Source organism: Rutilus rutilus (assembly GCF_951802725.1).
Source record: "Rutilus rutilus genome assembly, chromosome: 11".
Classification (NCBI taxonomy): Eukaryota; Metazoa; Chordata; class Actinopteri; order Cypriniformes; family Leuciscidae; genus Rutilus; species Rutilus rutilus.
The window spans coordinates 21,064,608-21,079,492 of record NC_140216.1 but is presented as its reverse complement, the minus strand read 5'-3'; the positions used below and the strand labels follow the sequence as shown (position 1 = coordinate 21,079,492).

At 38.7% G+C, this 14,885-nt stretch overlaps 1 protein-coding gene across 3 annotated transcripts in view; it reads right to left on the bottom strand.

Annotated features, from left to right (window-relative positions):
- The window catches only part of cenpa (histone H3-like centromeric protein A), a 65,702-nt gene extending 54,622 nt beyond the window's left edge, over positions 1–11,080 (bottom strand). For 2 of the 3 annotated variants that reach the window (XM_084423714.1, XM_084423716.1), the window contains exons 1-2: positions 10,981–11,080; positions 10,520–10,657 (exon numbers count right to left, since the gene is read on the bottom strand). In XM_084423714.1, coding sequence (XP_084279840.1) covers positions 10,520–10,628 — 109 coding nt within the window. In that variant the 5' untranslated portion in view covers positions 10,629–10,657; positions 10,981–11,080. The remainder of the gene's footprint in view (positions 1–10,519; positions 10,658–10,980) is intronic. The other variant, XM_084423715.1, reaches the window with a different exon arrangement.
- Between the last annotated feature and the right edge of the window lie 3,805 nt (positions 11,081–14,885).

The window sequence follows — 14,885 nt, the reverse complement described above, 5'->3', positions numbered from 1 at the left end:
CCCAGTGAGCCTTCTTGCACAGACCCTGTGCAAGGTCAGGGAGGACGAGGAGCAGGTCCTTTTGGTGGCCCCGTATTGGCCAACCCGGACTTGGTTCCCAGAACTCATGCTCCTCGCGACAGCCCCTCCTTGGCCGATTCCTCTGAGGAAGGACCTACTTTCTCAGAGATGGGGCACTCTATGGCACCCGCGTCCAGACCTCTGGAGGTTCTGGATGGCCTGCCACAGGCAGTGGTAGATACCATCTCTTGAGCTAGAGCCCCCTCTACGAGGTGCCTCTACGCTCTGAAGTGGAACCTGTTCGTCGACTGGTGTTCTTCCCACGGGGAGAACCCACGAACTTGCCCGATCAGAGTCGTGCTCTCCTTCCTACAAGAGGGGTTGGAGCGAAGGCTGTCTCCCTCCACCCTTAAAGTGTATGTTGCCACAATAGCCGCACATCACGATGTAGTTGAAGGTAAGTCCGTGGGGAAGCACGACTTGGTCATCAGATTCCTCAAGGGTGCTAGGAGGCTAAATCCACCTCGCGATTTGCACCCTGTACCCTCTTGGGACTTAACCTTAATGCTTAGAGCGCTCCAAAGTCCTCCTTTTGAGCCTTACCGACAGTAGAGCTTAATTTTCTGTCCATTAAGACAGCGCTCCTGTTAGCATTGGCTTCCTTCAAGAGGATAGGGGATCTGCAGGCATTTCGGTCGACGAATCGTGCCTAGAGTTCGGGCCTGGCCTTTCTCATGTTTTATTGAGACCCCGGCTCGGATATGTGCCCAAGGTTCCTACCACTCCCTTCACGGACCAGGTAGTGAACCTGCAAGCGCTGCCCCAGGAGGAGGCAGACCCAGCCCTAGCTTTTCTCTGTCCCATCCGGGCCCTCCGGGTTTATATAGACAGAACGCAAAGCTTCAGGACCTCAGATCAGCTCTTTGTTTGTTATGGAGGCCAGCGGAAGGGGAAGGCTGTCTCCAAGCAGAGGTTAGCCCACCTAGTGGATGCTATCACCAGGGCTTATGAGTCCCAGGGTGAGCCCTGCCCACCCAGGTGGCGGGCTCACTCCACTAGGAGTGTTGCCGCTTCCTGGGCTCTGGCACAAGGCGCCTCGCTAACAGACATTTGTAGAGCTGCGGGCTGGGCGACACCGAACACGTTCGCTAGGTTTTATAGCCTACGTGTGGAACCTGTTTCCTCCCGAGTACTTGCTACGGCCAGTAATTAGAGGGAATAGGTGTGTCGGCTTGCGACGCCATTCCGTGAGCGGATACGTACGTCTTTTTGCTCCGTTGGTTACCCAACAAACGGCTAACCTCGTGAGTTCCTCCATCACCCCCTCCGGTGCCAGGCGTTGCGGACCGCCCGGCACCAGGTCTGCTACCTTCAGTAAGGAGTTGCTAGTAGACTGAGTGCCTTTTCCAGTGGTCCCTGCGGCGACCCATGATTGCCACATGCAGTTCAGCCGTGTCTTCCCCTTGACAGACTCACTCCTCCGGACTGGGACTACCTTCAAGGACTGCCATATGTTTCACTACCCTACGTGGTTAGTACATGTGTGTATTTGAGGGCCTTCCTCTAGGCTGCCTCAGCTTCCGCAGCGTCCCCCCCCCCCTATTATTTTCCTTGGGGTCGGGCACGCTTTCCCAGTGTTATCCGACGAGGCGTCGGAGTTCCCTGATGACAAAAGGGAACGTCTCGGTTACGTATGGTAACCCTCGTTCCCTGAGTCCAGGGAACGGAGACGCCTCGTCCCGTCGCCATGCTGCTGTACCTTCGGAGGACTGGACACCGTCCGGCTCCTCAGCGAAAAGCATTTGTGTATGCGCTTGCTTCCGCCTTTATACCCGCACTAGTAGGCGGGCTGCGGAATGCAAATGTTGCATGCCAATGTTCATTGGCTCGTTTTAATTAGGGATGTCCCGATCCGATCCACGGCATCGGTATCGTGCCGATACTGGCCCAAAATGCTGGATCGGATATCGGAGGGGAGAAAAAAAATTATCCGATACCTATGATCCGATACCCATTAGGGGTGGAACGTTACGTATTCGTACTGAACGTACGTTCGGTGCATGGATTTACACAGAGAATACACGGTATAAAAATAAATAAATCTCGCGTGCACATTAATTAATGTAATACGGAACTAACGTTACTGTTAGATACGCGCATATGCGGGTTCTTTAGGGACACCTAATCTGTAGCCCGCCTTAGCTCTGAACGCGCGTCTATATCGCTTCAAACGCTCACTTTATCATTATACGCGCGCGGCCCGTCCTATTCGCTTTGGACGCGCGAATGGATTCAAACTGTTCAAGCATCGAACTAGACGCGATAGACGCAAATTTGACGCTCTATTCGCGTTTGGTGTGAACGCAGCAAAATGAACAGGCTGCGATGTCAAGATTGCAATGCTGGAGTTTGTGTGTGTCAGAGAGAGAGAGGCACGGGCGCGATCGAACAGTGGAAACATAAAAACATACTCCGTCATTTTCATACAGGACATCATTAAAACTGCAAAAAGTGTTTAGCCTACTTATATTTGTGTAAAACACAACATTGTGCTTTTGTCAAACTGTAAACTCTTGTCAAACTGTAACTGTCACCCAACCAAAATCACACACACACACACACACACACACACACACACACACACTGTTTAAAAGCAAAAATGATCTCATCTTTTGGACATTCATCATTGCATTGGTTTTCATTTCTTGTCCTCAAACAGAGCACTAATCTGTTTATTTTTAAGTTACACATTCTACATTGAATAAAAAAGAAAATCAAATGTGTTTTTAAAAGTAGTATTATTTTATACAGAAATAAATTATTTATAATTCAGATGATAATAAAGTTAAAGTTAATTAAAATTTTAAGGAAACAAATATATTGATCTGAAATATAGCAAATTCATTTTAAATTCATTCAGGTACAATTACCAAACATATCTCAAGGTCTTTTGAATAAAGGCTGGCAGTCTTTCATTATCAGCTGAAGTATTTGTTCTCCATTTGAGTGAGATGTTTTTATCCGGCTAATTGAGCAAAGTGCTTCCATTATATTTTATTATTAGTAGTATTAGTTCAAGAATAAAATAAAAATATCGGATTGATATCGGTATCGGCAAATAGCCAAAGCTGCGGCATCGGTATCGGTATCGGAAGTGAAAAAGTGGTATCGGGACATCCCTAGTTTTAATTCACTCGAAGGCAATTGGTCTCCCTAGCGTGATCCCAATTCGTCAGGGGAACTCCCCCGACAAGGCGTCTCCGTTCCCTGGACTCAGATCTTTCTGGCGCTCACCAAAAATGAACCAAAATACAGAGAATAGCCTTCTTGGCGCGCCTACTTTTGAAAGTCAACATTTAGATTATTTAACGTTAAATGCATTATATATGCCCGAGTCACTTTGGAATAAATCACAGCGTGTTTCATGATAAAACGTGACTTAGCCTATACAGTCCGGAAATAGGTTATAGCAAATTCAGACCAACTGCTGGTCTACACAGAGAAAAAGCCCTTAGGCTCTTCTGTTGTACCGAGCTATTCGTTAGTCTAGTTGTTTGATGAGAAAATTAAATGTAGCCTATAGTTGCAATACACGCGTTTTGTAAGCTCCGTGCAACTGCTGCAGCGGACTATTATTAGGCTACTAGAATATTAGAAATCTAATACTCAAGCTGTTTTCTCATTTTTCTACTCTTAATATTAAATAAAAAAACGACTGAACGAAAGATACATGGATTCTCTTGAACCACCACCGCGTTTGCGGCAGAAAGCTACTGCACTGCAGCCAAAATGCTCTGTTCGACTTATCTGAGATCCTTTACTCTTCCCTGTGGATGACCTGTGACCTACTTTCTGTAAGATCTGAATTTTTGAACTTGAATTTTAGAAAACTTCCGAATTTCTTCATCTTGAAAACTTGAATCTGTATTTTTTTAAACTGAATATTTGCAGTATACGAATTCAGAACAAAAAAACTAGCTGTTTGAAAATACATGTCTATAAAATTCAGCCATAAAAACATTTCAATTTGTTAAATTTCAAATGTTCAATATTCGTTTAAAAAAAAATCAAATTCAGAACTATTTAAACTACCACCTAAAATTCAATTTTGTTAGATTTCACTTGTAAATAATTCAAATTTACACAATTCAAATTCAAATCATATTGTCATATTCTAAGCTCCATATCTGGCTGGTACCATTCCATCGTGCTTTTTATTTACAAATTTTTGCCTTACATCGCGTGTCTACAACGCTATAATAGCCAGAGGCTGTCTATATTGGACACATTGAAGCGACCGGACCATTAATACAAAATGCAAACCTGTTTGTCCCTCCCTTGTCAGAAATAGCGCGAGCGCTTGGACTCGGAGTACCGTACGTCAGAAATATAACGGCCGCGGCGCATAACTATACACTGTCTGGGATTATTCGTGTCGCGCGGAGCATCCAGTGTAATATCACTGGGTTCAACTTCTGACTGTCTTTTGTTGGACCGTGCCATTCGTGTCTGTCCCGGGGAAGAGACGGAATTCACTTCACCGAGAGAGAGACCAGCAAGCAAGGTAAAAAACATTCTGTGTGTGTTGACAGGATTGTGCCCAGTTTAACCTATGTTATAACGTTACTTGTCGTCAACATGGCGGTAACGAACTTTACCACGATAAACTGCGCTAACGTTTCATTTTACAGACTTTATTAGATTATTGAATTGTCGAGTTAAAATATGCCAACGAGCAACGCTTAGTTTACATTAACAATACATTAACTAATGTGAAATTCTGTTTTGGTTGTAGATATGTTGGCCTACTGATGAGAACCTTTATAGTTTTAGCATTTGTTTGCAAACTATAACATATTATAGTTTTTTTAATGAAATGTATTATTTACTTCCATTTTTATATGTGTTTAAAGGCAACTGCAACAAAGCGCCAATTCGCGCCAGTGACTCAGCAAGATTCCTGAGGTAGGCCATGTGTGATATATTTTGAGATAAGTTTGCTGAAATGATTAGCAATATGTGAAAAGTGCTTTGGTGCCACTGGTGCAGACTAGGTACAATATCTTATAAAATCTCTATAAAATTGACTAACTTTATATCAAATAAGTGACCTGCATCATGTCTAACTTTATATTTATTACACAGCAAATGAACCAATCAGAAGATGGACCATTGTCTTTGTTCAGTCTCACCAGATTAAATGTATCCAGGTAAGCACTGCAGTAAAACTCACTAATTCATTCATACCAAATCTAGAATTCTAAACAACTTAAGTTAATATTTTTGCATTATTTTGATATTTTATTAGGCAAAAGACTCTCTACCATTGCAGTCCCACCTGACCAGGAAAGTCCTAACATCAGCGCACAGGTGGGTTAGCTACTGTAGGAAGAAGAACGATCATCACTTAGTGATTTCTTGCATGTGTCTTACTGTGTATTTGTCTCAAACAGGAATGGGCTAAAATCATCGATTTCAGTCTCTCTCTATGGATCTCAGCATTTTTGGAGAGAATTTAGGATTTGTAAGTATTAAAATTTAATCTGGCATAATTTAATTTAGTTCTTTTGTATGCTATTTATTGACAAAAGCTGTTTACAAATATATATTCTTAAAGGGATAGTTCACTTTGAAATTAATTTTTGATATGTTTTAGCTTACCTCAAGGGCATCCAAGATGTAGGTGTCTTTGTTTCCGCAGTAGTTTCAATTTTGATATTTTTAGGTCAAACCGTTCTTGTCTGTCAGTCATATAATGCAGGTCTATGGTCACTGTCTCAAAACACAAGCACAGAGTCCAAATTAAAACAATTCCCCACGTCCAAATGAAACAATTCCCCATCATAAGTACACATTGATGGCCTAAGACACGAAACGAGCGGTTTGTGTGAGAAAACGAACAGTATTTATATCGTTGTTATCTCTTGAAAACAGCACACGTCCAAATGATCTGACGGCGCGGGCGGGTATAGATATATACATAGATGTCGCCTTGGCTACGGTTTCGTTCCAATGAACTGCAGTAGCGAAGGCGACATCTACTGTATACATCTATACCCGCCAGCGGGCGGGTATAGATATATACACTAGATGTCGCTTGGCTACGGTTTCGTTCCAATGAACTGCAGTAGCCAAGGCAACATCTATGTATATATCTATACCCGCCCGCGCCGTCAGATCATTTGGACGTGTGCTGTTTTCAAAAGATAACAACGATATAAATACTGTTCGTTTTCTCACACAAACCGCTCGTTTCGTGTCTTAGGCCATCAATGTGTACTTATGATGGGGAATTGTTTCATTTGGACGATGGGGAATTGTTTTAATTTGGACTCTGTGCTTGTGTTTTGAGCCAGTGACCATCGACATGCATTATATGACTGACAGACAAGAACGGTTTGACCTAAAAATATCAAAATTGAAACTACTGCGGAAACAAAGACACCTACATCTTGGATGCCCTTGAGGTAAGCTAAAACATATCAAAAATTAATTTCAAAGTGAACTATCCCTTTAAGTTTTTGTAAAAAAAAAAAAAAAAAAAGGAGGTTAAAAATAATTTGACACTAATATTTTCTCTCTCTCTCTCTCTCTCTCATATATATATATATATATAGTGTTGGAACCGGGATCTCCTCTGAAGGACAGAGTACATTTGTGTTTGTGGACACGCATACAGACCAGGGAACATTCTGATGTTGTCAGTCAAGTTCTGAACAGGAACCAATCTTTGGAGAAGTTCATTTATTCAAAGGTGGACAAAACCATTGTGTTGGCTTTTTAAAGATTATTTTGATGATGATTTTTACTCCTATGTTGTAGAAAAGATGGAGGAGTAGACAGTCAGACATTGATAATAAAAAGAAATGTTTCTTGAGCATCAAAGAGACTTCTTTCAAAAACATTAAGGCACTTAAATACTTTTTTTGGCCACCAGTGCACATGAATCCAACAAATTTTTGTAAATAAGTGAAATAATTTTTAAGGCGGGGTTTTGTGTCATGTATTGTGAAAAGAACTGTGTTTTGCCCTGTGTTGGACATTTTCTTTTTGACTGCTTAAAAATGTATTTATATTCTGCAGTTTTATGAATGTAATGGTTGATATTTCATTATAATAATTGTATAAGCTAAACAACCAATGCCTCTACATTCATTTTGTCAAATGCTAACGTTTTGTTTATGATTTTATGTATGTTTTTAACAATGTGTGCAGTGAAGGACAGCACATAATGTGTTAATTTAACACGTTTACACATCTTTGTGCTAACCTTTCTGACATATTTACTTTGTTAAAATCATTAACACAATGAATGAGTTAAAATTAACACAAAAAACGTTATCCCTAAACTCACCCATTAATGTGTAAACATTTGACACATTATTTCCAGCATTGGCAGACTGTTTATTTTGTGATATATATGAAATGTTTTAAATAAAAAATGTTTTATTTTGTTATAACTGTGTCTAATTGATTTGTATGTCAGTAGTACTTATGCAGGATAAAAATAAAATTAATCATATATCAAAATTATGAAATCTAATTTATATTTAGTACAAATAAAAATAATTACAGTAGTGTACTGATTAGCTTCGTTTTTACAGTAATGTACTGTAGTACACAATTACAGTACCATACTGTAAAACTGAAATACGGTTTGGTACTGTAACTCTTAATTACAGTAACTTACTGGCAACAGTGTTGCCAGTAAGTTACTGTAAAAAACCCTGGAAAAGTCTAACAGTGTATGTGATGATTATCAGTGTATATATGCGGAAAAGCTGCTAGACACAAAAGTTGTGTTTATGTTTAATTCAATGTCTTCACTGTTACTTTCCCTGTGTAGCCTACATGTAAGCAGCTTTCTCTACAGTGAATGAGATTATAATGTTATTCCCCGAATCGATGCTGATGTACAGATCAAATGTTAAATCTGTGGTAGTAGACATATTTCTCTCGGTTGTTTAGTTTCCTTAATTTTATATTGCGGCGCTGTGCTACAGTACTAGTGTTTCCCTCACACTCCAGGATTCCCCTGCTGTCGGGACATTTTAAGCACTTAACGTAGCTTAATGGACTAATACAGTGATATAAAAGACCAAACTTGCACCTTATTGGTGATGTATGCTCTAAAGATACAAATGACATTGGTATACACATTTCTAACTTTAATAGCATTTGTAGACAGTGACTTACAGTCAAAAAAACAACTGTAAAGTGTTCATGTAGGTGTCAGGCATGATGCACAACTTTTAGATTGTTGATATTAAAACAAATGAGCTCATACGGTAGTGAAAAAAAGCAATATTTACACATGATTTGACAGTTTACTTTATTAAATATCAAAAATCTACAAGGTGTGCATCTGACACCTACATGAACATTTTACAGTTGGTTTTATGACTGTAAGTCATATCTTCAAATGCTATTGAAGTTAGAAACGTGTATATCAATGTTGTATGTAACTTAAGAGACAGTCACTAATTAACTTCCAATGGGAAATATTCCTTTATGCCGGTATTTCACTGGGAAACACTTGAAACTTTGCGCATTACGTTCATATTCTCATATTGTCCATCTGCTTACCTATAGGCTATATTATAGCCTACAATCCCAATAAGGTGCGAGTTTCGTCTTTTACATCACTGTATTAGTCCATTAAGCTACGTTAAGCACTTAATATGTCCCGACGGCAGGGGAATCCTGAAGTATGAGGCAAACACTAGTACTGCAGCACAGCGCCGCGATATAAAGGAAACTAACCGAGAGAAATACGTCAACTACCTCAGATTTAACGTTTGATCTGTACATCTGCATCGGGGAATAACAATCTTGTTCACGGTAGAGAAAGCTGGTTACATGTTGCCTACACAGGGTAAAAGAAACAGTGAAGACATTGAATTAAACAAACACTTCTGTGTCTTTAGCAGCTTTTCCACATATTTACACTGATAATCATAGCATATTCTCTCTGGTCTTCTTCAACAGCCGCGTGCACCACCTGCTGTTGAGCCGACTAACAGCAGATGGAGATTATGGATCGCAATCTACTGCTATTTTTGCAGTTCCCGGATGTGCTATGTTAAATTTTCTGTTTGAACCACTGAATTTGTGGAAGCAAATTTGTAAAGCCAAATAAAATTGACCGAAAATTGCCTGTCGAATATTATAGATCATTGTATTTTTAAACAGAATTAATATTTTGTAAGTGAAGTCTGAAAAGTGAATATAGATTATTGAATTTTTCATAATGAAAATGTGTGAAATATTTTGAATTGAAATATTCACAGCTTAAATATACAACCATGTTGAATTTCAGCCCATAAAAATACAATGCATTAAATTGCAACCACGGTTAATGGAATGCATATTTTTTCCAAGTAGTGCAATTCAACAAGCTTTTTTTGTTTGTCATTAATTTTCTTTCATACAGACGCCGCTTCCGCTTATTCAGGTCAAGTGTACGTGGGGCGCTGTTATCATTTACATTTGTCAGTTGAAAATTATGTTATAAAGTTACTCATTGTGCATTCGCTCGGCGGCTGCTATGAGACACTTGTTGCTCAATACAGTAAGCTAGATCGATATTAGAATATCATATTAATAAATGCTGGATGGTTTGTGTTGCTAAATGGCATGCAATTAATTTTAAAACATATTGTATGACAGAGAAAATGCATTACTGTTACTAAAAATAAAGCTGCATCTGATTATGTTATGTTGGCCCTTTATCAAAAATAGTGTTTTTCTCTGAGTCATCTAATAAAGGCTCTAATAAAACATATAATATATTAAAGCACCTTTGGTGTTTTAATGGTTTCTGCAAAAGGTATGGGGTCACTGAGAAGCGACGCAATGACACGTCCGTGTCCTGGTTAAAATTGCTTATTTCTCTGGATTTAAACATTCTTGGAAACATATGGAATGGTGCAAGTATACAAGTCAATAAAATATATAACACTGTTGTAGTGGTTTTGGGGTATTTTAATCCAAAAACCTTACATTTTGTGCCTTTAAATCAAGTACCAGACTAAAATGTTTGAGCTGTTTTAACTAAAAGCATCTTGCACTGACACATGACATCTTAAAATGTGTCACTGTCATTGTTTTGTCATAAAATGCACATCAGTAATGTTTTTTTTTTCAAAGGCATGTTTATACAAGCCATTTAAATGTCCTAATTGAACTAAATTAATCTAAGTTCTGTCTGTGAAACCAGGCCTTGGTTATACTTGTTTAACCCCACCAGTGACATTTGTGACCAAATTTGCTACCATAAGAGTTATATTTTAACTTAACTACAAAACTGCTAATCTCTTGAAATATTATATGGCTGGTATAAAACATGAATAATAACATGATCAGAGCCCTTAAATGGCAGTTGCATGATGCTGCTGCTGCTGCTGCTGCTGATGATGATGATGTTGTCTTTAACCACTACGCCAACCCATCTGCCTTAAAAACTGCATGAAAAATGTTAAGTGTGCGTGCATAAGAGAGGGAAGCCATAAGTGCTCACCGGAGGGTCCGCTGGTGCGGCGGGTTCTAGCTGTTAACGGTGGTGCAGGGGGAGATCTGCGTCTGGGGGTCGATGGCTTTCGCTTGTGTGCCGATTTATCGTGCCGCATGGCCAGAATATCAGATCAACAGCACTAGACTGCAACACAACAAATGCAACTGTTGATGATAGCGTATCAAATGATGCAGATCATAGTATTCTCTAAACACACATCAACTGTTTAATCTATGAGATTACGTCTCCATAAATAACCGACACGTAAATGAAAAGTGTCAATCTCACATTAACCTTCAGAAAACGTATTTTTCAATTCACATGCAACACTACAAAACTAAAAACTATTAAAATGAATAAATGAACAGCGACTGCTCGACATCAGACACTTTCTCTCTATTCTGGGCAAATTCAACAAAGTCCAGGCAATCAAAATACACAAAAAAAATAACATAATTTAGATTTACCAGTACTTAATATCGTAGTTTGGAAGTCTTCTATCACGCACGAATTCAAACAGTGCTGTACACTGCCCACACAGCTCCCTAGCCAATGAGGGAGGTAATTCGCGCGTGACGTCGTAAGGAGATGTTCTTCTTCTTCTTCATTTGGGTTTTTCGGCAGCCCGCATCCAATTAGTTGCATTGCTGCCATCTATGGGACTAGCACCTTAGTGCACTATATCCTGCTATACAGTCAGTAACTATTAAAAAATTGAACAAACAGCGTTTTCCCCTCTCGCTTAATCCTACTTCTAAAATACTTTTCATAGATACTTCTTCCAAGCCGGTTTCTCGCAATTCTCTGAGTACATCTTGTCTTTGGCGGTCATCATTTCTACAAGAAATCAAAACATGTTGCACTGTCTCAGGTTCCATACATGAACACAAGCCATGGTGTTTTCCTAAAATAAATAAAGTGCTATTCAGAAACGTGTGACTAATCCTCATTCTAGAAATAATAACCTGTTCCTTACGTCTGATTTATTATCTAGTAAGGTATAACTGACTCAGTTAATGTTTGTAAAAGAGGGGGCTTTTACAAACATTAACTGAGTCAGTTTTACCTTACTAGATAATGAGAATAGGTGTCGTCTCCCTTTGTTTTCTTGCTCCCAGAGCTGTTGCCATTTTAAAATGGTTCCCTGCCACACAATACTTTTACCCTCCGCCTTGGATCGTTATATGTTTACATCTACTGTTTCCTTATGAGTAGCTTCTTTGGCCAATTTATCAACCTTTTCATTTGTTGCAATACCTACATGAGCTGGGACCCATACAAATTATATTTCTCCCCCTCTCCTTTTCACATCTCTAATTGCCAGAAGAATATCATACACAAGGTCTTGTCGACTCTTTGATGACCCTTTCCCAATACTATTGATAGCTGACACAGAGTCACTACATATCAACTCTTGATGGTTCTGAATCTGCTCAGTCCATTGCACTGCCATCAGGATTGCATATAATTCCACTGTGAACACACTTCGAAAATGTTATGTTCTCTTAAAAGCTTGGACATTCCACCTCTGAACAACAAAAGCTGCTCCTGCAGCACCTGTTTCTTGATCCTTTGAACCATAAGTAAAAAATAATATATGTTCCTGATATCTCTCTTATATGACACTAGAATTCATGCACCAAATTTGACTCAGGATTATCTGACTTAATCCCCAGTATCTCTAAAACAGTCTTTGGGACCTGGAACTGGTGGCCACAGTACTCCTAGACAAAAGTTATTGTCATAGACATTTCCTGTTCCAGTGCCTCCCCAGTCCATCTAAAACTTGGAAGTCTTGCCACTTCTCTCTCCCAACTTGCCTGAATTATTATTTTAACTGGGTGATCACACCTTTGGCCCATCAAATTGACCTAATAGTTAGCCTGAAGCTGCTTTCTTCGCAACCATAATGGCATTTCTCCTGTTTCTATCTGCAAGGAACACACTGGCGAAGATTGCATAGCTCCTGTTCTCAGTGCCTTAGCTTGGATTATATCTAATCTAAAACTGACTTGGCTGCAGATCCATAAACCAAACACCCATATTCAATTCTTGCTCTAATTAAATATAGCCTATATAAATTTGCTTCAAACAAGCTATATCTGCTCCCCATTCTGTTCCAGCAAGACCTCTCATTAAATTCATTACCCTTTTACATTTATCTACTACATTACATACATGATCCCTCCATGTAAGTCTTGTGTCAAAAAACAAACCAAGAAATTTAAAACTTTTAACCCTTTCCAAATTCCTACCATACAGCTCCAGTTTTATACTTTCATCTATTTTATTCCTAGTAAAAAACATAAACTTAGTCTTCTCAATAGAGAATCTAAAACCCCATTTCCTTCCCCAATCCTCCACTATGGTTAGAGCTTCCTGTACTTTCTTCAGAGTATACTTCACATTTTTTCCCCTTTTCCAGACTACCATCATCTGCAAATAGTGACTTTCCAATTCCTGGCAGAACATTAGAAAAAACATCATTAATCATTATGTTGAACAGCAATGGACTAATAACACCTTGTGGTGTCCCATTTTCTACCAAACACCTTCTAGATGTCTCTATATGAATGAATACTTCTATTATTTAAAAAGTCAATTACCCAGTTAAACATATTTCCCCCAATTCCTAGCATATGCATTTTAATGTGCATATGCATTTGCTGAATTAGCATCTTTTCCCGGTTTTATTATGGGAAAAATAACTGCCTCCTTCTATCCTGCAGGAATCTTTCCTTCCTCCCAGACTTAAATACGTTTAAAACCTTCTGAATTCCCTTATTTAAATGTCTTAACATACTATAACAAATTTCATCTTTACCAGGAGCTGAATTCTAACACTTATCCAATGCATTTCTTAACTCTCTCAGTGTAAATGGAACATTATCTTTATCCTCTACCTTTTTTTTTTCTTTTTAATATCCTCAGCATACACTCTCAGAAAAAAAGGTACAAAAGCTGTCACTGTGGCGGTACCTTTTCAAAAGGTACACCTTTGTACCTAAAGAGTGCATTTAAGTCCCTCAAAGGTACATATTGGTACCAAATGTGTACATATTAGTACCTAAATGGTACATATTAGAACCCTTTTGAAGGGTACTGTCCCAGTGACAGCTTTTGTACCTTTTTTTCTGAGAGTGTATAGACTCCTTGTTTCTTCCCTACCCCTTCTTTCTTCTTCTGATAGATCACTGGAACTGTGTACCTTACTCAGAGTGTTCACCATCATTTCTGCTTTCTCCAGGTTTGATATAGCCAACTGTTCTCCATCTGAAAGGATTGGATAATTCCACTCTCTTCTATTACCTTCCATTTTCTTGATAATTCCCCACATCATTTATATTAATAGTACTTTCCAATTGGGCTACAATAATCCCTCCAATATGCTCTTTTCCCCTACTTCTTTTAAAGAAGTAAGTGTTAGAACTAAGAAACTGATGATTTGCTCAAGGCTGTTGATCTGCTGAATTTCAAACAATGTCTTACTTTCTTGTATTCTGCTTCAGCTGTCTTTCTGCTTCAGCTGTCTTTCCATTGCTAAACTGTATGCATGTATGTGTGTGTATGAGTTAGATTAGTCTAAGTGTTTAGTCTAGTTAATAAAGTTATAATTAATTATTAAGAAATGATCTATAAGCATGTGAACAAATGAACTAGATCAATGCATCTATTTCCATTCAAAGGGATAGAAACTGACAGGCTGGAGAGATTCCTTATCCTGTGGCTCCCTCTTGTGGGCAACATTATTTTTCAGTTGGAATGGCTGATAGTTTAGAATTTGCAGTTAGCATCATAAATTCATTAGGGACCCGATTTACCTTTGGTGCTTGAACCCCTAATAACAAAATATCAATATCCAGGGCACAGAGACCCTGTCTATTAAACACATCAATACATTCTAAATGTCTCTGAGCTCATTAGAGAAAGGTTTATTAATATTATGTAGGCTAAATTTAGGCTAAGTGTTTATTAAGTTTGTATTTATTAGTTGCCATATCAACACTATAAAGAGAAAAAAACTGCACCAAAATTCAGAAATCTTTGGAAGATGTGACTGAAAATGTATTTAAACATAGCAAAAGTAAATTTCCTACTTATGTTCATTTTTCATCTCTATTTTTTGTTAAAATTAGACTAATCTGATATTATTTTAATCTCCAATCTGTTATTTTACAGTTAAGATAGTTCTTTAATGGTTCGCTAACTAGCAGAAAACACTAGCTGCTACTGCTAGCTTAAATCCCAGTTCTGCAGACGGGGAACGTTATAACACTGCGTTACAATGTGCCCCTATTAGAACTACGTTATTCTATTCAATACTTTTATGAATTCTATTGAGAAACCATGAACAAAAAGGTGAATCAAGACT